We start from the raw sequence: 24,817 nt of genomic DNA, 5'->3' as shown, positions 1-24,817 counted from the left end.
ACAATAAGATATACGATGATCTTTTTTTTTCAGGACAATTTTTACTATTTTTATATATTACAATTTTTCCATGTATTTTACAAAGAAAACACACAAAATTATGTGTATAACTCAATTCAACATTAGAACTATGAAACTTTTTTCTTTGGCTTTTTATAATTAGCCTGAATAATTTAAAATGCTAAATATATATTATTAATAATTACTTTCAAAATAAGATTATGCTACTGCATAAATTAGAAATAATGAGAATGTACTTTTTTTATAGTTTTAACAGTATTTAAATTACATTCCAGAATACCATCGAAATTTCTAAATTTAAATTTTCAAACAGTTTTTAATTGATCTGGATTATTTTACACAGATAATTACTACATCTTTCATTTATACAACATACACACACACAACAACACCAAGTTCGGACTACTCTCTACCAATTACAACAATGCATACATTAGTTTCATTCATATCGATGAGTCGTGAATATGAATTGTTAATTTTGAGGATAGACCACATTCCTATTACAATACTTTGAGGACACGCAGTTTTTGTAATTACTTTTTGTATTTTTTTCATGAATTCTAATCATGTCCTTATTTCATACTACACACGAACAGTAATATTTTACGATCACGTTCAATATGAATATGCCAATTCAATATGACTCATATGGACTCATATTGTGATTTAAACTAATTGTCACTGTCTACTGAATGTGTGAATTGGCCACAATAAAACTGTAATTGTTTTCTTTGACTTTTATAATTTGTTTATAACCCAATTAATATGGAATACATATAACTTCACTTATTAACTAGGAAGAAATTGATGTGCTGAAATTAAAATGATTGAGTACTTTATCAAGGAAAGCAACTACAACCTTTAATCAGATCCTATTTTAATAATGAATGACAAGATTAATTTAAATTCCATAATTTCCACAATAACAAATATAAATTCCATGACGTATGCAGATAAAATTTTGCTATTAATGTAAAACATTTAGAAGTTTACTTGGGGTCGATAATGTTTCTGGAACTTATTACTTTTCAATGAAAGTTTCATCTGCCATTTTGACTGTACCCGTTTCATGAAATGGATGTCTCTTGCTTTCCTGTAGAAAAACAAGATATATTAATTTATTAATAATAAAAAGAAATATGCTAAGGAGAAATACATGTTAAGCAGAATATATATGAGGATTGTTACATATTATGTATGATGTTGTAATTCATGAAAATAAATATTTACCTAGCTGCTAACGCCTGTTCCTTAGGCGCCCAACCCAGTGCTCGGTAGACTCCCAAAAGCCTGTGCAATTTTCGATCTGATTTTTTCACAAGAGCCTGACTATTGTTAGTTATGTTCTGTTTGTAATACCTGTAATTATAGAAATATATTTAAGTGTTCTGAAACAGAGGAAGACAATAGAAAAGAAGGTCAGATTATATTAAAAAGATTTCTGACCCATTGTGGCTCTGATTAACAAAATATAGATTATTGTAAAAGAAGTAAAGAAAAAATATAGGACTTTGTGTCTAACAGACTGACTCAGAGACTGATGAGCAGAAGAACCAAATCTATGTTACATATCATTAATATTTATTGTATTTATTTATACTTTTAATAAACACTTCTATTAAATTATGCAATTATTTGTAATTTAAAAGGTATATGATACTACCAATTAGAAAATTTTTGAAGAAATGGTGTTATTTTTTTAACTCAAAAACATTTTTTTATACCACTTAGGTGGCAAACAAGCATACGGCCCATCTGATGGTAAACGGTTACCGTTGCCTATGGACGCCTGAAACACCAGGGGGGTCACATACGCGTTGCCGACCCTTAAGAAATCTTAATATATATTCTTGAAAAACTTAAAACCCCATGCTGTAGTCTCTCGAGAAAACCTTGGCAGGTAGTTCATTCCACAATCTAAGTGTACGCGGGAGGACGCACTGTCCGAGATCACTTAGGTTCTAGCGTGTGGGGATGAATTCCCTGTCCATGGCGAGCGGTGCGATGGTAAAAGGTAGCCGTAGGCATCATGTCAAACAATTCATCAGAACACAGTCCGTTGTATATTCGGTAGAACACACAAAGCGATGCGAAGTCTCGCCTCAAGCTAAGTGGTTCTATACCGTTTGAGAGTATCGTAATATTGGTATCATCGACAATTCTTATAGCACGTCTCAGAACCGAGTCAAAAGGACCGAGCTGGTATCCAGGTGCTCCTGGCCAAAAATGAGAGCAGTACTCCATGTGCGGCCGAACTTGCGACTTATACAATAGAAGTCTCTGGTTCGCAGTGAAGTACCGCCTCGCTCTATTCAGCAAACCGAGCTTTTTGGACGCCAGCTTGACCTTTTCTTCGAGGTGACTACGGAACTCAACTGTGCTAGAGATGTCGACACCGAGAATCCCAATACTCTTAGAGATGGTAATGGACGTGTTCTGGAATTGCAGAGCCACAGCAAAAGGGGTTTTCTTAGCGGTGAACGCACAGGCTTGTGTCTTGGTAGGGTTGAATTGAACTAAGCTCAATCGCCCCCAATCGGAGATTCTGGTGAGAGTACTCTCGATTTCAGACACAAGCTGTTCGCGGTTTGCCTCCACAACGGAAAGAGGAATGTTCGCACGGCCCGTGTAAAACGCGTCCCCAGTACTGTCATCCGCGTAGCAATGAATGTCAACCGTAGTTAACAAATCATTAATATGCAGCAAAGACAGTGTCGGGGAGAGAACAGAGCCTTGCGGGACGCCAGCGTTAATGTCCATGCTATCGGAGCAACTACCGTCGACGACGGTTTTGATGCATCTGCCAGACAAAAAACTAGCGTCCCATTTGCATAATCCCTCTGGTATTCCGTATGAGGGCAATTTCGATAGAAGACCTTGATGCCAAACCCCATCGAATGCCTTCGCCATATCAAGGCTGACTGCCAACGCCTCACCTTTGCTCTCGATGGCAAGAGCCCAGCGGTGTGTGAGATACACTAAAAGATCACCAGTTGAGCGATTATGGCGAAAGCCATATTGACGATCGCTCAATAAATCGTGATCTTCTAGGTATCTGAGGAGCTGTGTATTAATTACACGCTCCATCACCTTGGAGAGCAAAGATGCGATAGCGATAGGCCTGTAGTTCGATGGGTTTGACCGGTCGCCCTTTTTTGGCACAGGGTGCACAAGGGTGGTCTTCCATGACCACGAAAATTGCCCAGAGCAGTATGAAAGCGCGAAGAGGCGCGTGAGTACGGGACACAACTCAGGAGCACACTTCTTTAGTACCAAAGCCGGTATGCCGTCTGGCCCGTTCGACTTGTTGACGTCGAGAGACAGCAACTCTCGCCGGACACTCCGTTGTGTTACGGATATTTCCGGCATTGAGTTACCACACCATGGGATGGTAGTAGGTATGGTGTCCCCAGCGTCTAAAATCGAATGTGAGGCAAAAAGAGCGCACATCAAATCGGCCTTCTCTTTTGCACTATGTGCCAAGTTATCATCCGGCTTCCGTAGTGGTAGTAAGGACGACTGACTAAAGTTACCTTCGGCAGCCTTAGCAAGGGACCAAAAGGCTCGACTTCCAGAAGGATGACGGGCTAGTCGCTCCCCAATTTTGCTGACGAAGTCGAATTTGGCTCTAGCAATTACTCTCTTACTAAACCTGGATGCAGCATTTAAATTCCGCCTCGCATCAGATACGCCAACATCCCTGTTGGAACGAGCCGTGGTCCAAGCCTGATAAACAGTTTCTTTAGCCTCCTAGCTTCTCTGCATGACCTATTAAACCACGGACGCTTTTTAACCCATAAAGCAACAAACAGATTTGGAATGAAACATTCCATACCCGCAAGTATGACTTCAGTAACGGCGGCTGTACAGGTATCGACGTCTTCTGATGCAAAGCAGTGCTGCCTCCATGGGTACGACGCGTAAAATTCTCGCAATCTGTCCCAATCTACTTGTTTTAGATAACATGCAGATTAAAATATTACAAAAGCTAGATAAATGAACTATATCACAATTACTTTACAAAACCATTCTTAACTCACAACTTACTAGTTCAGGCACATAACTATAACTAGGATATACTATTAATAGGATTTTATGACTTACTTCATGAGAGAACGATGACCAACAACTACACCCGAAGGTAGCACCAATTGAAAATCATCACCTTCCAAGGTAGTAGGACCGTCAACCTCTTCATCTATATCCATATTTTCATCATTCTTATCATTGTCAGGATATGAGGAACTGAAAAAAAGATGACACTAAGTATTTTTAACCTAGAAGCAGAACAAAGCCGACTGATCAATCAATCAGCAAAGGCTTCTGTGACAATTAATCTGAAAGTCAAATTGAGTTTTTGTTACATTATGTTCTCTGTCTTCCAATAAGTCGTAAAAAAGTAGTTGCTGTGTGAGATGTAATTAGAAGTGTGGCTGTACTCCCCTAGTATGCTCATTGCTAGCATGTATCAGGTCTGAGAGACCCTCACACAGTCCATACTGGAAACAATAGTGAGTTATTTTTTTTTCAGTTATTGATTTGACTTTATGGTCATCCTATAATCCTCCAATAGTGTTTGCCCCTCAAACACTATTGGAGAATGATAGGATGAGCTTTATTTTTTAAATTAAAGAACCTATGTTTATTATCATGATACAATCTATAGTAATGTTAAATCTTATTAAATCCTATTCAGCAGTTTAGTTGTGAAAAGGTAACAAAACTGACAGACTGATACACATTTATAATATCTGTGTGGATTGATAAATTATAGGATTATATTATTAACATGTAAAATAAATAATACAATCGTATAAAATAAGAATTTGTAACTACCTATAATCATAGTAGTCAGCATATTCAGCCAATGCTAGTCCCTCATGCAACATCTTGCAGTGTCCCTTATCAATCATGTGTGCTCTGGCGGCCTCCATTGAGTAGAAGGTCTTGCCTGTATCATTGCACCACAGACACATATAACCTTGTGATATCTAAAATTGAAAATAAAATAATACACATTTAAAATGTAAATAATACTTATTTGTCCAGTCAAACAATATTAATGAAATTAATTCAATTTATACTTGTCAAAGACATATGCATGTTTATGACATAATTTTAACTATATAATAAGATGCACAAAATAATATCCTAAAGTCAATTTATTTATTTTTTATGTATAAATAATATTTAATTTTAATAATAAGCCTCTTTATATATTTTTATATAAAGATATAGATATATTCACATATTTTTTATACTACAGTGGTGATTCTACAGTATGAATAAATATCCTACAGTAACATCTAGTTTAAAATTACAATATGTACTATAGCAAAAAACTGTAACATATAACATGTTAAAAATGTTCATAGAAACTGAAAAAATGGATCTTATTAAACACTAGTGACTCGCCTGGCTTCACACGGATGTACATGAATTATATATATATATAAACCTTCCTCTTGAATCACTCTATCTATTAAAAAATACCTCTTCAAAATCCGTTACGTTGTTTTAAAGATTTAAGCATACATAGGTACAAACAGAGACGGCGACTTTATTTTATACTATGTAAAGATATACATCTTAATTAAATAAAATTAATTGAAATGTGCCTAAAGTCTATCACATGAGAATGATATTATAATCAGGTTATCTGTTTGATTCTTATGATGTCACAGAAATAAACAAAAGTGATAACACCTGTCTTTCAATAATTTTTTTAAAAATATAGAGGAAACTCTCTTTCTTAATGAAAATTATAAAATTTTTTACCTTTTCTCCCAAATATAACAAAAGTCCTTTTACATCAGTGCAGTACTCAAGGTCAGGAATAAAGAATGAATGTGCCTGCAACATGTGCTTCAGGTTCTTCACCATGTTCTTGCTGTGATGCATACAGAACAAGCAATCTCTTGGCTTTATGAGGGAATCACTGCCTTTAATACGACATTCTTCCCATTCATCAGAGTCCAACTAGAAACACAAAGATTATAAATATATAGTTAAATAATACATGTTTTCATTTCCATTGTATGTTATTCCATTGTAAGCATGATATTTTACATCTTCTCAGTATTTTGAAATGGCTGTCTATAAGTGGGACATGCACATAATAATGTGATGCCTGTGGTGCTGGTCAAGGCACAGGTCATTATCATAACATGCTGATGACTTATTAGATAAGTCATCAGCTTGTTTATAAGTCTAGTTACATAAAATAAGATTATTTATTTTTATAGCATTTGTGATTATGTTTAGAATGTAATATCACCATTAATGACTAATTAATATTATGAAATTATTGTGTAATAACACTCAAACTGAAATCTCTCACTAATAAAAACAGCAACTGAAAGTTATGTTTATTGTTCATATAACCTCTTATTTATATGAACAATAAACATAACTTTCAGTTGCTGTTTTTATTAGTGAGAGAGTCAATACTAAAAAAATATTCATTGTATTAATACCTCTTCGATTTCAGAATCCGTTTCAAGATCTTCATCTCCAGAATCATCAGCATTCACGACAACGAATTTCCCAGGCAATGTAGAAGGCTGCCCCGCCTCAACCTTCACAAAACTATCAGTATCTGAATGCTCCTCATTTTCGTACCTTTCTTCAGCCAACTTATGTTTCTTGCTATTCAAATGATTATTATATGAATTTTTTGTATTGAACAACTTCGTACAACATTTGCAGTAGTGGGATTCATCATTGTTCGCATTTTCTTGCTGCTCCTTATGCTCCTTTAGTCGAATCTCAAATTCTTCTAGAGACACAGGCGGTATTGATGCTACTTTGCGCTTTAAATTATATCTATGCCAGTCAAGTTTATAATGTTCACGTTGTAACTCTGGTGTTTTAAACAACACCTGACAAGTAATGCACGTGAAGGTATCAGGCATCATAAACTTTCCTTATTCTACACTATAGTAGTTTATCACAGCTAATGAACACGGTAGAAATAACACTTAACACAAAAGAAAGGATAGAAAAAAATTATTGAGGAAAAATTAGGAAAATCGAATCAGACGGAACAGAATAGAAATTGGAAATTAAAGTTTTTTTTTAATTCTTATCAGTAGTGATTTAGTTGACATTGACATCGTAACACCGCAGCACAGTAATTTTTCGATCGCAGTCACTAGTCATTAGTATCACTAGTAAAATAAACAGTTATCACAGTAGCATTAAGTAAGTAACTGTATGTATTTTATATATGAATTATGATTTGAATGATCAGTTGATCAGTGAGCTACTTTTTACTAGATAAAATAAAACGAATATTTAATATCGTTTGTGACCTCATGTTAACGAATATACAAGGCAGTTTGAAAGTATTGTAGATAAGGAGATCGATGAATCTTTTTGTACACATAGCCTACATAATACACAACATTTTTACATTAATTGAAATTTAAATATCAGTAAATATATTGGAGAATATATTACTAATTTATTACAATGAAGTGTATTAAATAACAGCATGGCAAAATTAACAAAACATACTAAGCACATTGTTATGTATTCACACAGCGATATCTAGTACCAAGCTACGTAGAGCCTTTGTTATAGGTACTGGACAACTGATATTGGTACATGTTTGGAAATACATACTCTATATATATATATATACAGATACAAAAAACACCTAAGCTTTTCATACAAATAATTACTATGATCTTCGCTCTCATACATTTCGTCAGTTTATTATCATCTGTAATATACATCGTCTCACACGACACGACAACTTCCTATTATTACCTCGCAAAAATGATTATATCGTGCGAGAAATTAACCTGCAACTATTGGATGTAAAGCTGCGTGCTAAACTACTAGACCATAGAGGCTGACGGCCTATATGACGACGACGGCAATAATAAGAATAAGAAACGAAAAACTACGAATAAAAACGATAACAGTTGATTAGAGTTTCGAAATAAAAGAACTGTTCCGGTATGTGAACCCCATCCGTATTTATTGATTCTAATTATATTTGACAGTAACAGCTTTGACATGTCATTCTCAATACTTGGCTGTCAATTTAATTGTCAAATGTCTGTCTAGTATTTTGTTCTTATTTTTTTGTTATAGTTTATTACATTTTAACGATTGGCATTATTATTAATTAATAAGTAAACAACTTATGCTAGAATATCGCTTTTTACATAAGATTTAGTGATTATGTTGGAAACGGAAGAAGTAGATGAAGATTATTTCTGCCCTGCACCTAAGTAAGTTTTTATTTAATCTTTGAAGTTGATACATATATACCTAGCCGATTCATACTTAATTCATAAAATATGTTTCCCTATTTTATTTTAGCACATCATTAGCAAATATTTTCGGTAATCCGCGAAATGAAGCTAAAGGAGAAAATGAAACTCTAAAGTATATACCTCATAAGCCACACAATCTAGCTGTAAAATCGGAAACCAAGTCGTCAGAGTGTATATTTGCTTGTGCTTTACTTGGCTATGAATGGTATGTAACTATGCAATTATTTTAATTACTTAAGTTCTAAATTTAAAACAACCCATTATTTTTAGTAGTAGGCAGCAATACCTACTACTAAAATAAAATATCTCATTATATCTTATCTCTCATCTCTCTCATTATATCAGATTTAAAATATTGTATATTTTCAACTTTCTATAGGCAATTGTCACTAATTTAATTATAGTTGCTATAGTTCATTTATATATTCTCTTAATTGTCTTGTGGCAGAATTAGAATTCTAAATAACAAAAAAAGAAGTAAATAGCATTAACAAGTTCAGCAAATATCAATATTACATTTTTATTTTTATCTTAATTTATATATTTTTGTTTTTCAGGCATAATAATATTTACGCTTCTAAAGGCAAGATTGGATTGGCCATTTTGAACATGATGAAATCTGCTCAATATAATATAATATTATATGATTCAAATAAAGCTACTTTGTCTTGTGTTACTATTTCACCAACTTTAGAAGTTATGGTAAAAGATAATGTGTACCTCTCATACTATGACAATCAACAAAGGTATTGGACTATTTATGGTAAAGAAGATGAGATTAATAAAATTGTTGACACACTAAAAAATTTTGATGCTGTTATAAAATTCTCTTCTAACGCAGAAAAAGGACCACCTGAACCTAATGAAACTAAAAATATTAGTACTGTTTCATCAAACATACCACTGCAGGCAGAAAAAGAAAGTGACACAGACTCTTCAGTGAATAGAAGAACAAAATTGACAATTTTAAATAGAATGGCAACTGTAGGACATTCTATATTGCCCCCAAATACACTGTCCACACTAAAAACAAGTGATTCATCAGATACCAATGATACTGATAATTATTCCAAGACTACAAGACACAAAGTGTCTAAAAATATTGTTAGAAGAAACAATCCTGAAAAACATATAGTAGATAATCAGTCTTTATGTGATACTCAGAGGATATCATTACCCATGATGAATCAATCTACAGAAAATAGTCCTCTTTATGCACATGTAAGTAGCCAATTGGTACCTATGACAAATACTAGTATCATTACTAGCTCTACAAATAATTCAAATGACATGAGTTTGTTTATGTCTGAACAACGAATAAGTAATAGTGAACTTAGAATAAATTTGAACAGAATGACTGACAAAGTAGATCAAATACTTGGAAAAGTAACAGATCTTGATCACAAACATAGTGGATCTACTAATATAAACTTTCAAAATGAAATATTACAGAAACTGTTGACTGAGTATGAAAATAAAATCAAAGTATACGAAGAAATAATTAAATCTAAGGGCACTGAACAGTCAAATATCTTAGTCAAACATGGAAATACATTAGCAGATAACTTAAAACAACAGTATGAAGATGAAATAAATATGATGAAAACTAAGCTTTATAACCTTGAGGAAATTTGTTCAGCAAAGGACAAAGAAATATCAAAATTTAAACTTGATATAAACGAATTAGAAGAAAAAGTTGAAAAGGAAAAGTCGAATAAAAATAATGTTATGGAGGAAATGGTAGAATTAAGAAAAGAATTAATATCAAAAACTCAACAGTTACATGATACTAATCAAAAACAAAAAGTATTCAATACACAAAAAATTGATTTAACAGACAGTGACATTTCAGATAAATTAAAAAATATTATGAATGACACTTTCCATGCAATTTCAGCACATTTTGAAAACAATGATAATTATTCAGGAGAAAACATCAAAAATACTATAGGTATTATTATTAAAAAGATAACATTAAAGTCATTGAAAGAGTCCTAATTACATTCATAAATATTCATTTTCTAACATTATTTTGTGATATAATATTATATAAGCAAGAAGTAATATATAAAGCAATAAATAAATTCATATGATATATAGTATGCATATAATTTTTTTTATGTATGTGAGTTCCGTTAAATTCATAGTTTATTACAGCATCCTGTTGGTACCCATTTGCTACAAAAAATAATGATATAGGTAAAAGACTGACGGTAAACTGCGAATTGGATTCACTTACCGAGGAGTAGAGTAGGAGTAAGTTTAATAATTTTAATCAGTAATATTAAATATTCTAAATAGTTGCATAATTTTGTGATTTTATAATAATAATATACGTACTATCAAATTTTACGCCAGGACATTATTATTTTACATCGACCTTTCTATTAATTCTAACAATAAACTACATAGATGTCCACACCACGTATGTACCAAAAAACTGCTTTTACTATACATACAGCAAAATTACTTTTTGCATTAGGCTACAATTAGAGTTATCGCAAATATGGTCACAAATAAAAACTATTTTGACAATAATTACCCTTATAGTAACGAGCAAACAAATGATACTAACTGTCTAGTATATTTATTTTACATTTATAATTTCAAACCTTAGTTTCATACAGGCTTCTGAGCAAATAACCACTACTATAAATTTATAAATTTCCATTTGACGATTTAGAAATACCTGTTAATTTCGTCATTTTCTGTGGTTTATGGTCATAAATATAAAGAAATTTAAAAGTAGACTTGGCTGTACGGTCTAAGTATCTTTGCCTGGTTCATCATTGAAAAGGAGATGGACGAATATGAAAAAAAAAAAACTGTCATTCCTTCTGTCAAAAATGAAATCGAAATTGATTATTATTAGTATTATAACATTAGTGTAAAACAATTGCATTACTTTATATTGATACTTATAAATTTGTTTTACCATTTTATTGTTCTATTGTTAAATATCTACTTTTAACATACATTTTATGTACCCGAACATTCCATCTGAGTTATAAAGTGATATACATCTAACATATGACAGTACAGGGATTGATTGTTATTGTTTGATTTTTGTAATATACACGTGAATAGTAACTATATAAGTATTAATAAATTACTCAATAATGGAAAATCTAAAAGCATCATTATGTCAATATAATGATCAGGTAAAACAGCTAACAACCATACAGCTCTCTGGTCGCTAAAAACCTTTATCATTTTTAATGTAAAATTATAGCTTTCAATGGTAAATGACGCACTGAAGAGAGTCCAGGATAACGCAGAGCGCGACTCACTTGTGGCCCTTCAGTCTGAATTGCAACAGCTCATACAATTGACTCAGGAAAGTTTAGATACTACGGCCCCGAAAGATAATGTCACTGAAACATCACAAAGTAATAATGAGAAATCTGATTTGGATGATGAATACGCATTATTTATGGTTTGTATTTACTAATGTTTATCTAGTTATCTAGACCAATGTAAAGTCTATCTATGTTAGAATATTCAAAATTTTAAACAATGAGTCTTTTCAATAATTATAAAGAACAGTATTTGTAAGTACAATAAAATTCATCATTTAGTTATTCTACTCAGGCATCACATAATCAGCCAAGAATCCGGATTCAGGCTCTTTTAACTGAAGCTGTATTTTATATAAAAATCTTACTTATATATAATACTATAAAAGTGAAAGTTTGTGAGTATGGATGGATGGATGTTTGTTACTCTTTCACACAAAAACTACTAAACGGATTTTGATTAAATTATACAGTAATATACCTTATGTAATAGAATAACACATGAGCTATAAATTCTATGTGGGTGAAACCATAGGCACAGCTATGTATAAATCAACTGTGATATCTGGATTGAAATAATTAATAAGTATAATAAATAAATAAATATTTGCAGAGCTAGCATTTCTTTTTAATAAATGCCACCAATAACATTGCAATCATGATGATTTAACACTGGGTTCTGATTGTTTTTAATTACATAATTCAGCTTGAACAGTAATAATAACAGGATTATGAGTAATATTCATGAAGATAACAAGATGTATATTGTGATGTCCATGTGTTTGTGTGCTCCCTAACAACATATATGTAGTTAAATAAGCAATGTATTTTACAGCAAGAAATGGCTAAAACTGGTGCATGTAATACAGATAATGAAGAAAAACCTGAATGTTCTAAAGATAATGGTCAAAATGAAAGTGACAACAGTGATATAGAGGTAATAGTAGCAAGTATATTTTAACTTAAATAATTCTTCTAAGGCAGTTGAAAGGCATGTTTCATTCATGAGTATGATTGTTTGTATTGGTGTGGGTGTTCTCTATATATAATATATGTATATATTTATAAAAAAAAATCCATCTACAGTTGAATATGTTTATAATCACATCAAAAGGAATTGACAAATATGTCGCAGAATGTGTAAATATGTATGTACTTAAGTATTTTAATAGAGAAGCATAGTAACAACATGTGTATACATACATATTAAGAGAAAACTAAATATTGCAGGTAATCAGTATATTCTACACACACAAGTGTATATTTTAATGTAAGTAATCTGGAATTTTTGTCTGCTTTTGTTTGTGTGGTCATTATAACGGACATAATTTATTTAAAATGCTACATAATAAGCGACAGGTCACTGTAAGGGAAGTCATTATATCCAACTTTTTTATAAAGAATTTTATATGAAAATCAAATTTCCAAGTGTAATTACGCCATAATAATCGGTTGGTTCTACTGTAGTTGTATCAGCTATCTAGTACCCATAACACAAGCTTTAGCTAGCTTAACTTTGGTCTTAATGGCATTGTGTGAATTATCCTGAGATTATTATTATTATTGATAATTTTGCTTTGAATTAGGATGAATTAGCCACATTACTGGGCATGAAGTGTGCAGTATATCATACTCATAAATGGGGTGGGCAGCCAAGCCTTCACAATGCAATGGTCAGTGCTGTTGTCCCCCGAAATGATGATGACCAGTTTCAAGATCTTCAGGTTAGTTTCAAAATCTTCAGGTTAGATCCATTCTATTTATTTCTATTGTAACAGTTACTGTTTTGGATTCTCATACTTTAGTCACGTAAAAAGAAACATTAAAATTGATAATGAGGAGCCTAATATAGTCATTACTGCCCAAATACACAAATTATAGTAGTAAAACACAAATTGAAGTTTAAATGTCAAAGATCCGTTTCATAATTATTATTGAACATTTAGGGAGTTTTTTATATAGGACATAAGTAAATTTTATTACAGGTACGAGTGCTTTTCACTCATCCAACACATGCAGAAATGTTACCATGTCCTTTCTACCTTGATGGTGAATGTAGATTTGATGATGAACAATGTAGGTGAGTATACTATAAGTTTATTTTAATTAATTAATATAAACATGTGACAGAAGTAACCCTAGATTGGATGCAGAGGGCAACAGCCCATAGTGATATGAAGTATTGTAATGGTGTTGGTAATACTATACTCCATACAGGGTGAGGTGTAGACAGGAAGGTTAAATTCATCACATTGATGGTTCCCACTGGCGACATCAACTCTTAGCACTAGCACTTTGAGGAAGAAGTGAAAAGCTGTGGAGTTTGAGTAATCTTTTTGCAGAGGTAGTTCTAGTAGTATTACAAATAATCCCATTTGTAATAGAGATCAATGGTTAAATTTGTAACAGTGTCCTTATAACAGACCTCCATGTAGTGACCACTGATTGTGCCCAAAAGCCATCACAACAATCCAGGTTATATGTCTTGTTAAATTTGACATAATGATAATGAAAAACTGATGCTTCATGACTTCATGCTCATCCTATCATCATTTACCCACTTTATAACATCTGTGCACACCACATTCCTCGCAAAATAAAAATCATATCATTTCATCCTCCACTGGTTCCGTCCCGCCAGTTTATACAATCAATACAGGAAGCATGCTGCTTCCATTAAACAGGAACAATCAGGAAGCAAACAGTACTGTATGATCTTTACAAATTAAATAAAATGATTACTTGAAAAATTAGTTCATCATCATGTATATTATAGTATGTTAGTTAAAAATTAGTTATTAATAATATACTGTTAATTCCAATAAGTGTGGTTGCAGATATTCCCATGGCAACATAGTAGCATTATCAAATTTAAAAGAAGCAATAGATCCTAATTTTGATTCAGTTAAAGTTGGAAGTAGAATATTACTAAAATTAAAACGGCCTGAAGGAGAGGTAAGTGGTTTATCAACTTAAGTTTCTTAAAGCCTATATTTCTGTAACTCTTGTAATTCTTTAACAGTCAAATTTATTAATACTAAAGATTTTTTTTACATTAACCAGTTAATCTTCCTAGATTACTTAATTTTGTATATGTAATAAAGAAAAAATATACTATATTTTACATTATAATGCACCACATATCATATGAATAATATCTTTTAAACATTTAGAATGTATGATTTTTATAGATTAAGAAAAAATATACCACTAAATACATTATGATGCTTTAAATACTTAATTATTATCCAAGAATTATTTTAACAGGATATTTCTTTGACAAAAAAGTCTACAGAAAAATATCACTTATGGCACAGAGCAATTGTGAAAGGTATAGATTTGGAGAAAAGAGTTTGTTTAGTGAAATTAGAACAAGGAATCCAGACAGGAGAGAAAAGGAAATCAGTACCAGAAGAGTTCCATGTTCATTTAGAAGAAATTTTCCCTCTAAATAGTAAGATCTATAATAATCTTTCAAATGACATAGATTTTGAAATTTGAAGATATAGTCAAATATTTGTTGTTTAAAAATAATTATATAAACAGATGTGAGACACTGCTCAAGCTAACCTTTAAAAATAAAAAAGATATATCTCGATGTTAGCCAAATTACAATATTACCACTCTGGGTCAACATCTCAAGTTATGAGCATGACATCAATATTATTACTTGACTATTTTTGCAGGTGAAACTAACAGCGATTCAGAATCTGATAACAGTCTCAGTGACACAGAATATCCAGATAGTAAAGTAATACGTACAGAAGATGAGAACCGCACCCTGCTGATAGAAAAGAGTTTACAGAGTAATGCACCAGGAATGGGAGAATGGGAGCGTCACACTAGAGTGAGTATGTATTAAGTCACTTATATGTAATAGTTTTACGGTTTATTTATATACAGGTTGTCCCAGAACACAACTTCTAGCCGTTACAGGGTGACAGGATTGATTGTATTCATGAGAAAAATCAGAAAAAAAATCTTATCCCATGCAGTTTGAAAGTTATGGGCATTTAAGAAAAACCTTGTCTTGATGTTGAGTTCTGGGACAGCCTCTATATTCTCTTAGTCTGCTCATAATTAAAGAGTAGAATGTTACACATATATATATGTAGTTTCTTCGCGAATGAGAGCAGAATTTACCTGAATCAACTCATTCATATCTCATTTATGCATATAAGGCATAGTAAATATTAAGTTGAAAAACCTAAATAAAGCTATTTTATTATATGTGCAATTGTAACTGTACTCTAATATGTTGATATTTAAATTAATATTATATGCAATTATTTAACTGTCATGCATTGAAGAGAAAGAAAGAGAAGAAAGAAAAATATTTTATTTAGTGCAATGTAATAGTAGTATTGACGACATATTTCTGAAAAATAATCTAATTGGAAATTGAATTGAATTAAAAGGTCTTTGCTAGTCTTATCATGAACAGGCTCCACTCTTATTTGAGGTGATATGAAAACAGGGTATTGGATCGAAGATAATGCTGGCTATGGGTTATGTGCCTGGCACGGGGCTCGGCGCGGCGAGCGATGGCCGTGTACAGCCGGTTGAAGCCCGTCTGTTGCCGACTGGGAAGAGTCTCGACCAGTGCATGGCTATCTCGGAGAAAAACGCCGCCCAGGACTCGCTCAAGGTAAGTTCCTACTGCTCTAATCTAACAATTGAATATATTGTATAATAGTTTAGCAAAAAACCATTCTATAAAGGCATCTGTACAGATGCACTTGTTATATATAGTATATTATACTCTATTGTTATCATTCACATGATAACACACAATTACAATGTTTTTATTAATACATTTTAATAACACCCAGAAAACCTACATTTGCAGGTAGAACAAAAGCTTAAACGTCTCCAAAAGAAAGAAGAAGAACGAAATAAAAGGGCCTATGAACGTGAGAAAGAAAGAGAAAGGAGAAATGTATTTAATTTCTTAAATAGAACGTTGGGAGACAAATCGGACGAAGTTGAGACATCCATAGTACCACCAAAAGTGATAAAAGAGTCCACAAGTAAAGATTTGAATATTGAACAGTTCAAAATAATGGAAGACATAAAAAAACTTGAACGAGAGATACTAAAATTGAACAATTCCTTAGTTCGACATGATCTTGGATCAAGTGGACACAGAAGTATTAATCTCCAAATTCAAGAGAAAAATAAAGAATTAAATGCACTTAAAAGTAAGGAGCACTTAATTTCTAAGGAACAAAGACATCGAAAGGATAAACATAAAATGGCCGTATTTTAACTTTTACATAAATAACTGTTTAAATACAATAATCTGTATTATAAATTATAATAGGTGTATAAATAAAAAACGTTACTGTAAACAAGTACTTTATTTGCATTCTACACTGTCAGTATATGAACCCCTTTTAACTGAATAGAATTAAAAAGTAATTATATTATATTCAGGAAATAATCACTTATAATCTGTCATTTTGGTGGTGTTAATGAAACACTTGTGTGTAATTATAAATTTCTCTATTTACATGTGATGTTTTTAGTTTAAAATAAGCGTACATGGCGTAAAATTACAATTGATACATGAAACATTTTTTTTCTATAAATTACACATTTGTACTATCAAATCAATATTACAAAGTACTTATACATGTTTACGGGTGTTGTGTGACTAGCAAACAAGATTTGCTGAATTAATAATTTAAATATTAATGTTTTTAGCAACAGTGGGTCATAAGTCATTAAAATCTAAATTATCTAATTTATACTATACCTAGTTTAGGTACCTCGGTTTAGAACCCCTTTTTAAATATAAGCAATAATAAAACGTTAAAATTTTGCATATTAAATATTTCCTTCAAACCTACAATTTACATCTATAAAAATGAGTATAAATCGTGTAATTGTATAATTATGTTTAACGTAAAAACGACATCTTAAATTTGCTACGTGAGCAAGATATTTGTACTTTTTTCTATGACCTGTAATATATAATATTAGAAGTCCTGCGCCACGCATATGATGAATGAAACATGTCAGCTGTTATCAAGATACATTATATACAAATGGTATGCGAGTGTATTTGGACCGATTTTTATCACATTAAAGAGATATTACACTAATGTACTTGCTTGCCCAATCTGCCGTTGGATTCTATAGTCCACTGGCTTTATATATAATGTGTAAAAGTGCCACAGAGACCAAAATGTTACTGATAGGTTAGGATATTTTATTAGTTTTACTCATTATCTGTGTGGCCCAAAGAACATTATGATAAATACATAAATAGCAATAATAAAAGGCAACGCCAATAATCTAAATTAAGATCTAATTTGAGAGAAACTTTACAAGACCCACTGCACTTTACACAATGTGTACACGGTATGATTACTTCGCAAATGTACGGCCAGCAACATTTGCAATTCAACACTGATAATGAATTAAAAATGTTTTACTTGTCATATCAATAATAAAACAGCTTCAATGATAAAGTTTTTACGTTAATTAATTATAATACTATTGTTTATCATTATTGATTCGTTCATCTTACTGTTAAGTTACTAATTTCGACAAAAACATGACAAGACTATTTACTAATTATGTTAAGTATAAAAACAGATTTCAATAGCTCTTGCCAATTACGTTGCTGACTGTATCAAAATCGATGGCGAATCACAACGTGAGGGCATGAACAAGTGGTCATTCCATTTCAAAATTAATAGCGATACCTTTATTTTTACACCTAGAAAATACCACGACGCGTCGGACATAGAGATGCCAAATATGCTTTTGCTACATTATAATGTTCTAATCAAAAATGTTGAGGTATATATTTACGTAATGTATTTGTCGTTTATCTACAGACATTAATTAACCAATAGAACGTTGTAATTCTATATTTTTTAGGTATCTCCACTCCACGTGCTGATGACGTCACGGCATTCATTAATTTCTATCTACTATTGGTTTATTGGTCGACATTCGTATTTGTCATGTTAGATTCTGTTAAATATTTGATTATATTATACTGCTACCCGGACCTGCCTGTGTAACATTACTATTTTACTATTATCTAATAAGTATGCATTGACTCCTCTCAATATTAAAATTTTCCTAAACAAATTCATCACAGAGATTTGTTACATCAGTGTCGCGATCTCCTTTCCACCATCACCATTCATACTCGGCTCATACATTCTATTTAATTGTATTAAAATTTGTGCTTAAATGTTAAATTACATAATTATTATACAAATAGAGAGTAACGAAAATAAAAGAGAGACATTTTTGTACTAATCTAAACGTCTTAAACAATAAGTACACGCGTTATATGAGACTCTTTGCTGCAATACAATCGATTACAATCCATCAAGGATCTGTGATGCCTTTATACCGTAGCTTGTGATAGTAGACCACTCTCATAAGAAGGCATGTATTAAACAGCAACAACAACTATATATTAAAAATGAATGAGATTCATATAGAACTCGTACAAAGCCCTTATTTAATTATAGTTGCGAGTAAATGCATAGTATCTGACCACAAACAGGACCAAATAAATAACGCAATACCACAAGAGTCATACACTTAAATCATATTTACATTAAGGAATCAAATATATATCCAGAAACAACACTAGTGAGCAAACAATATTGAGTCACGTACTTGCTGTCTGTTTAAATAGAGTTACCTCGAGTACTAATATATTGTGCGTGTGCCATTGGAATAAAAAAAAGTTTCCTGAAATTAGACAAATTATTTTTCATAAATGTCGGAAGAAATCGGTTATTTAACAAGGCTTTTCTTTGCTAGTTAGTTGAAATGACGTATGTACTATACCATAGGAAAATAACTTGCAATACATAAAATGTGTAACGAAAAACAACTAATGTCTTAACCGTTTTATAAGATCCAACACCTAATTAGATGTAATCATTAATGTGGTGCGTTATTCTAAATTATAAATTTATATTGATATTATAGTATATCCCCGACAAGTATCGTACACGAAAAAATAAACTATCAAAATTGTAAATTATAATCAAAGTTTTATGCATTTCAAGAGAGATTGTGTCGTGCCTAGACATGTGTAGCAAGACAAATTGCGTTATCTATATACAGGAAATTGTAAATGTCAACTCAGTATCCACTGATAACCTGTATATTTATTACACTAAATGTTTGATGTCTGAGTATTTAACCAAATAAGATCCTAACAGCTGAAAATGTATAAACATCATCATTTAAGTAACTGATAGGCTAGGTACTAGTCTACCAGTGAATACTGATTTCATATGTAACATTATACCAACATCTGTGTGGTCAGTATACTACGATCCGTCTCAATTTATTTCTAAAATAATCGAACATTTTAAAGCGGCATTTATGTGATGCACCAAACCCTGGTAAACTTGACTTAGATATACAGGGTTGTGTGTTGAGGCTATAGCGTTGCCCGCAGTCGATTGATTACATAGACCATAGTGGAGTCTACATTATCGAACACGGGGACGCCGGAGCGCTTTGCAAGATCTGTGAGGTAAGTGCGTCCACGGTTGTAGTCCTTTATTGCAATTTCGCTGTACTGAAAATAAATAGTCAAGAATGAAGTCAACTAATTTTTAGAAATATCACTAAGAAAAACCGTAAATGACAATACCTAATATGCATTATATGCATGTTTATTATATACTGGCTGCACACACGATTTCGTCCGCGTGGAATTTAACTTTATTAAATACACAGACACTCCAATTTTATTTATATGTATAGATTACTGAACTATGTATAAATCATTGTATAAATTTTGTTTAATTATTACAATTTTTTATAGAATAGAGGGGCAATCGAGCTTACAGCACAATTGATTTACCATTTGATTAACCAAAATATAGATAAATTGCACTCACATTGGTAGCCTTGGCCGGGTCCATAGGCTGCACCAGCAACACGGTGGCAGAAGGCCGTAAACCCATATAGTGCGCCGCCAATACCATCGCAGGGAAACACGGCGCCTCCGCGCTCATAGCAAACACCAACACTCGTGACCCGAGCAACAAGTCCTCATCGTAGGTACCTACAGGAAGATAAAACTGTAATTATGTAGATCAACCCTATTTCTAATAAATTAGAACTAATTTTACAAATTATGAGAATGTGAATCTATTTAAAAAAAAAAAAGCCTACTCTAAAATTTGACACTTACTAAACAAATGGCAAAGTATCGTATGAGATATACTACAACAGCAACATCTAGTATTTTTTCATGCGATGCAGTAGTGATCGACATCTATACTTGCCACCTATATGTATGATACTTGTACGTATAATACCTTTATGTGATATTTAAACAGACAGTACTATAATGAAATCTGCTCTACACACTTTAAGAGAAACAGCTAAATTTTTTCGGACTAATTTAATGTTGTTGGCCGCAGCTGGCTTTTACAGCTTCACCGGATGATAAACTGACCTTTAAACGGCTGCGGTGTTTTATCTTCTGTGACTGTGTAGAAGTCGGAAGCACTAAGGCGGGCCCCTATGTCGTCGGAGGTGGATTTGTTGCGCAGCTCGACGGTTTCGCGGAGCGGTGATGAGGGTGCGGGGGGCGTAGTGGGTGTGGCGGCAGGGGAGGGGCGCGGCTTCTTGTCCCGGCGGGGAGACTCCGGGTGCGCAGGCGCCGACCTCCGCGCCGGCGCAGAGAACATGCGCGTGTAGTCGTTCACACGAGGTATTACATATGTGAACCCCTCTTTACGTAACACTGCTTCGGGCCGCGTATTTGTCTGTGAAAAGAACAGAATTTGTATAAGACAGAAGCAAAAGTACTTTTAGAGGACTCGTCTAAATACCGATCCTCTTGATGCCGGGCATATTGAATAAGGGCTTTTATGGCTATGGAGACAGAGGGAACCGATAAGATTAGAAGTAATATACATATATAGTTTAATTCCTGGTGCATTTGCTAAATTCGATACCCTGACTTAAGTCACAAGAATGATAGATTCTTCACCCAGCCTGCCACCGTATAGCGGATGCACCACATATTCATCCATACAAAAAAAAACGACGAGAAACAAAAACGGCGCCATGTTGTTGATATTCTCAGAACCTGATCTAGATAATGAAATACCTTTTGTACAATTGTTATGACTTAATATACATAAAATTAATTAATAGATTTGTTATCGTAATGTTAACATATCTTTTTAAATTTTCTTTATAGTTTCCCAAAACGTTCTATATATATATACTTGGAATTGACATGAACAGGTGGATGTACCACTAAATGGTAATGGTAACCATCGCCTTTAAGTATATGAACAACACTACGGACATCACAAAATACATATGACTCCTGACTGAATTTTAAGGTTTTGCAAAAATATTACAATACAATTTCAAATTCAAAAATTCTAATTCTTTATTTAGTTAACAAATTTTTACTAAGTTCTATATAGGCTCTTAAGCATAAAAATGCCTGTGCCAGGTGGATCCTATAGCTTCTATAGTATTTTTTAAAACTAATTCTTAAACACTTATTGTTATTGTATTATATTTTCTTTATTTATATAATTATACAATTTGACAATATTTTGTTTACTTTGGATAGTAATAAGTATTCATAATATTAATTTGTGTCCCTTAGGATAATACGAGTATTAATCGCATTTAAGAAAGCACAAAGAGTATTTAAATTGCATTAACTAGCGAGGATGATATGATTGAGCAACATTTACATCGTAAAATTACATAAATTATAAGTTACCGTTCTAGTTTTATGGTACGTTAGTGTATAACACTAGTACAACTATATACAACATTATATATGCAAATTATAATCTGTAGCTACAATCATAATATAATATGTACTTATTATAATTTCATAGATAATAAACCTATATAATATCTGTTTTAATATTTGTATATATCTATTATTTATAGTTATTTCACAGTATTATCCTATTTTATACCCGATGGTCACAAACAAGTGCCTATGTATACTGCGCATCTGATAGGAAACTGTTATCGTAACCCATGGACGCCTGAAACGTCCTTATTAACTTTTGATACAGATACGTATTCCAAATGTTTACACTTTAGACGTAAAACTTCTGAAGTACTTTATAGTGAACACGATACAATACATAAATATACCTAAAACCGCATATCCACCTACATAGTACGAATGAGATCATCATCGCAAATTAATATTCAAGCTATCGACACTTTATCATTCGTCACACGATTTACGCGAGGTATGAGAAAATCGATATAATTAGTGAAGTGTGAACTGTTCACGATTTAGCTACAGCGTGATGTTTTGCTCAATTATAATTATACACACGCAATTAATATACGAGTACATTTTATATTTGCATGGAAGATATTATGTTGTTGAATTTTATTACAAGTTGCGTCTTTATTACTTCTATGGGTAAATTGTTTAAACAACATGTATGCGACATGTGACGAATGAACAATAAGGTAACGAAGGCTAAATAGGTTGAAGATGTATTGTACTAATGGTTATATGGTAGACGTGTAAACATTACTTATTATGTGTAAACCAAATACTTATATAAAAATCGAGGACTCTGACGGATCGACTTTAGTGAATTATCGTTGTTATTCGTTACTGCGGCTAACGTTTAGCCGAGTCGTAACAGGGATATAAAAACGTAATTAGAATGACTCAAAATTCCATGACTTGGTTTATGTTCGGTCGACGTGACCTTTGTATCACTTTATTGTCACAGTGTGCTTATAATCGTATGAGTACATCTACTATAATCTGACAGCGACTTAATAATATTTCTTTTTAAAACATCAAAGGAACCTGCGGTTCACCTGATGGCAAGTAAGCACTCACAACACCAGAGGATTTGCAAGTGCGTTGCTAGGTTTTTCGGAATAAACTCTTTACTTAAAGATTTTAACATCGTATCCTCTCACAAAGGAGAAAATAGGGTTTATTTTAAAGAATGTGTAATTATACAATTTATAATAAATATGTTTTAACGTTAAGGAAGTTATTAAAATAAAGCTTTAAACGAAAACAGATGGAATTTTCCAAACGTCTCATGATATTGTCCTTAATTATTATATTTCGGCCTGCTTCGTTGATAATTATAATGTTAAAAATGTATAGATTATAAGAAAACTTGCAAAATAATATAGTTGGGTTATAGACATACTGTTTTTTATAGGAATCTCTTTAACATTATGAGAGTAATCATAATTAGAGAGTATCTACTAGAAATGTGATAGATCGCTAAGAATCTAGATAATGTTGCGGCATCATCTTATAGCAGAACCTTAAAGGTATACGTCATTCAACTTACAGGGAAGCCGCCGCCGAGGTACACGTCGTGGGTGGGTGCTCCAAGCATCGCGGGCAACCGCTCGAGCCGCCGCTCCGTGCCCGGCGTGAACACAGAGTCGCCGCTCGACCCTGAAGCTACATTCTCTTCCATACTTCTGCTACCGCCATTCTATAAACAACAACATACCACATTTCCATCATATTGTTATTCTACAGTTTATTCTATCATCAACTCTGAGATATTAGTTGAGATGAAAATTTATTGAATGTGGTCAAAGTATAGTAACATTGTTAAACAATTGTTAACAATGACATATTGAAAATGTAATAGGTATTATTTACCTTAGGAATGAACAACCCCAGTTTGCGCCCGTAAGCTTTGAGCCTGGCATTATTGATCATTTGTAGACCGTTGGTTTCCCGCGCGCTCTCGGTCCGTTCGGGTGCGGCTGCCGCCCCCGGAATCACCTCGTACTCACTGCGGCTCTGATTACCTGCAGACAACAACATTCACTACACTGTCAATACGGTTACAAAAATAAATATGAATTTATTATAACGATCCACTAAATTAAAAGGCATTCATATAGCAATTCAATAAAAATTACAAATGCAGTAAAAATAAAAGTATGTAGCCTATATACGAGTATGAAGGTGACCAATAATTATTTATTATATATAGAAAAAAAAAGCCACGAAAATAACGACCCATCTATTCAAAGTACATGGAACAATTGATGAGAAAAAGCTATGTGAAGTTAGACACTGTGGAACGGCAACGAGAAGCGAGCAATGGTGATTAGCAACGGCGCCGTAACACATGATGGCGATGGACGGACAAAGAATGATGACAGTGCGTGAACGCACCAGGCGTGGGCGGACTGAGACGGTCGCGCAGCGCG

At 32.7% G+C, this 24,817-nt stretch overlaps 4 protein-coding genes across 11 annotated transcripts in view; 2 read left to right on the top strand and 2 right to left on the bottom strand.

Moving 5' to 3' along the window:
* Window positions 1-4: 4 nt before the first annotated feature.
* Window positions 5-7,443, bottom strand: LOC131844469 (cytoplasmic 60S subunit biogenesis factor ZNF622). Its single transcript, XM_059193376.1, has 6 exons — window positions 6,498-7,443; window positions 5,800-6,000; window positions 4,858-5,012; window positions 4,126-4,266; window positions 1,252-1,380; window positions 5-1,114 (listed from the first exon to the last, which is right to left on the bottom strand). Exons 1-6 carry the CDS (start codon window positions 6,936-6,938, stop codon window positions 1,003-1,005), a joined length of 1,179 nt encoding a protein of 392 aa, XP_059049359.1. The 5' UTR covers window positions 6,939-7,443; the 3' UTR covers window positions 5-1,002.
* A 682-nt stretch (window positions 7,444-8,125) lies between these two features.
* LOC131844467 (FK506-binding protein 15) lies at window positions 8,126-10,661 on the top strand. Its single transcript, XM_059193372.1, has 3 exons — window positions 8,126-8,264; window positions 8,356-8,514; window positions 8,867-10,661. Exons 1-3 carry the CDS (start codon window positions 8,215-8,217, stop codon window positions 10,305-10,307), a joined length of 1,650 nt encoding a protein of 549 aa, XP_059049355.1. The 5' UTR covers window positions 8,126-8,214; the 3' UTR covers window positions 10,308-10,661.
* Window positions 10,498-16,941, top strand: LOC131844468 (zinc finger CCCH-type with G patch domain-containing protein). 3 transcript variants are annotated; one of them, XM_059193374.1, is made up of 10 exons: window positions 10,498-10,565; window positions 11,542-11,745; window positions 12,441-12,542; window positions 13,192-13,329; window positions 13,591-13,685; window positions 14,443-14,560; window positions 14,873-15,059; window positions 15,292-15,452; window positions 16,083-16,253; window positions 16,455-16,941. In XM_059193374.1, the coding sequence occupies exons 2-10, from the start codon at window positions 11,548-11,550 to the stop codon at window positions 16,872-16,874; spliced, it is 1,590 nt and encodes a 529-aa protein (XP_059049357.1). In that variant the 5' UTR covers window positions 10,498-10,565; window positions 11,542-11,547; the 3' UTR covers window positions 16,875-16,941. The 3 variants fall into 3 exon arrangements, with proteins under 3 accessions (XP_059049357.1, XP_059049358.1, XP_059049356.1); XM_059193373.1 differs by lacking the exon at window positions 10,498-10,565 and adding an exon at window positions 11,160-11,470; XM_059193375.1 differs by lacking the exons at window positions 10,498-10,565; window positions 12,441-12,542 and adding an exon at window positions 11,159-11,470.
* Window positions 16,942-17,632: 691 nt separating this feature from the next.
* The window catches only part of LOC131844466 (uncharacterized), a 71,163-nt gene continuing 63,978 nt past the window's right edge, over window positions 17,633-24,817 (bottom strand). For all 6 annotated transcript variants that reach the window (XM_059193371.1, XM_059193366.1, XM_059193365.1 and 3 more), the window contains exons 9-13: window positions 24,258-24,409; window positions 23,935-24,084; window positions 21,063-21,375; window positions 20,500-20,666; window positions 17,633-20,174 (exon numbers count right to left, since the gene is read on the bottom strand). In XM_059193371.1, coding sequence (XP_059049354.1) covers window positions 20,034-20,174; window positions 20,500-20,666; window positions 21,063-21,375; window positions 23,935-24,084; window positions 24,258-24,409 — 923 coding nt within the window. In that variant the 3' untranslated portion in view covers window positions 17,633-20,033. The remainder of the gene's footprint in view (window positions 20,175-20,499; window positions 20,667-21,062; window positions 21,376-23,934; window positions 24,085-24,257; window positions 24,410-24,817) is intronic.

The sequence above is a fragment of the Achroia grisella genome, unplaced genomic scaffold (genome assembly GCF_030625045.1).
Source record: "Achroia grisella isolate CSIRO2021 unplaced genomic scaffold, CSIRO_AGI_Agris_v1 utg402, whole genome shotgun sequence".
NCBI classification, from domain to species: domain Eukaryota; kingdom Metazoa; phylum Arthropoda; class Insecta; order Lepidoptera; family Pyralidae; genus Achroia; species Achroia grisella.
The sequence above is the reverse complement of the archived record's forward strand: the minus strand, read 5'-3'. Positions and strand labels throughout refer to the sequence as shown.

Bases quoted from the DNA above. Each gene is read 5' to 3' on its own strand.
- LOC131844469 (XM_059193376.1), bottom strand. From the start codon at position 6,938: ATGATGCCTGATACCTTCACGTGCATTACTTGTCAGGTGTTGTTTAAA. The intron at 4,267-4,857 runs GTAGTTACAAAT...TCTTTTTTTCAG, and splicing joins GCTGACTACTATGATTATAG to TTCCTCATATCCTGACAATG. The intron at 1,115-1,251 runs GTAAATATTTAT...GTTTTTCTACAG, and splicing joins GAACAGGCGTTAGCAGCTAG to GAAAGCAAGAGACATCCATT.
- LOC131844467 (XM_059193372.1), top strand. From the start codon at position 8,215: ATGTTGGAAACGGAAGAAGTAGATGAAGATTATTTCTGCCCTGCACCT. The intron at 8,265-8,355 runs GTAAGTTTTTAT...ATTTTATTTTAG, and splicing joins TATTTCTGCCCTGCACCTAA to CACATCATTAGCAAATATTT. The intron at 8,515-8,866 runs GTATGTAACTAT...TTTGTTTTTCAG, and splicing joins GCTTTACTTGGCTATGAATG to GCATAATAATATTTACGCTT.
- LOC131844468 (XM_059193373.1), top strand. From the start codon at position 11,429: ATGGAAAATCTAAAAGCATCATTATGTCAATATAATGATCAG. The intron at 13,686-14,442 runs GTGAGTATACTA...GTGTGGTTGCAG, and splicing joins TTTGATGATGAACAATGTAG to ATATTCCCATGGCAACATAG. The intron at 15,453-16,082 runs GTGAGTATGTAT...ATATGAAAACAG, and splicing joins AATGGGAGCGTCACACTAGA to GGTATTGGATCGAAGATAAT.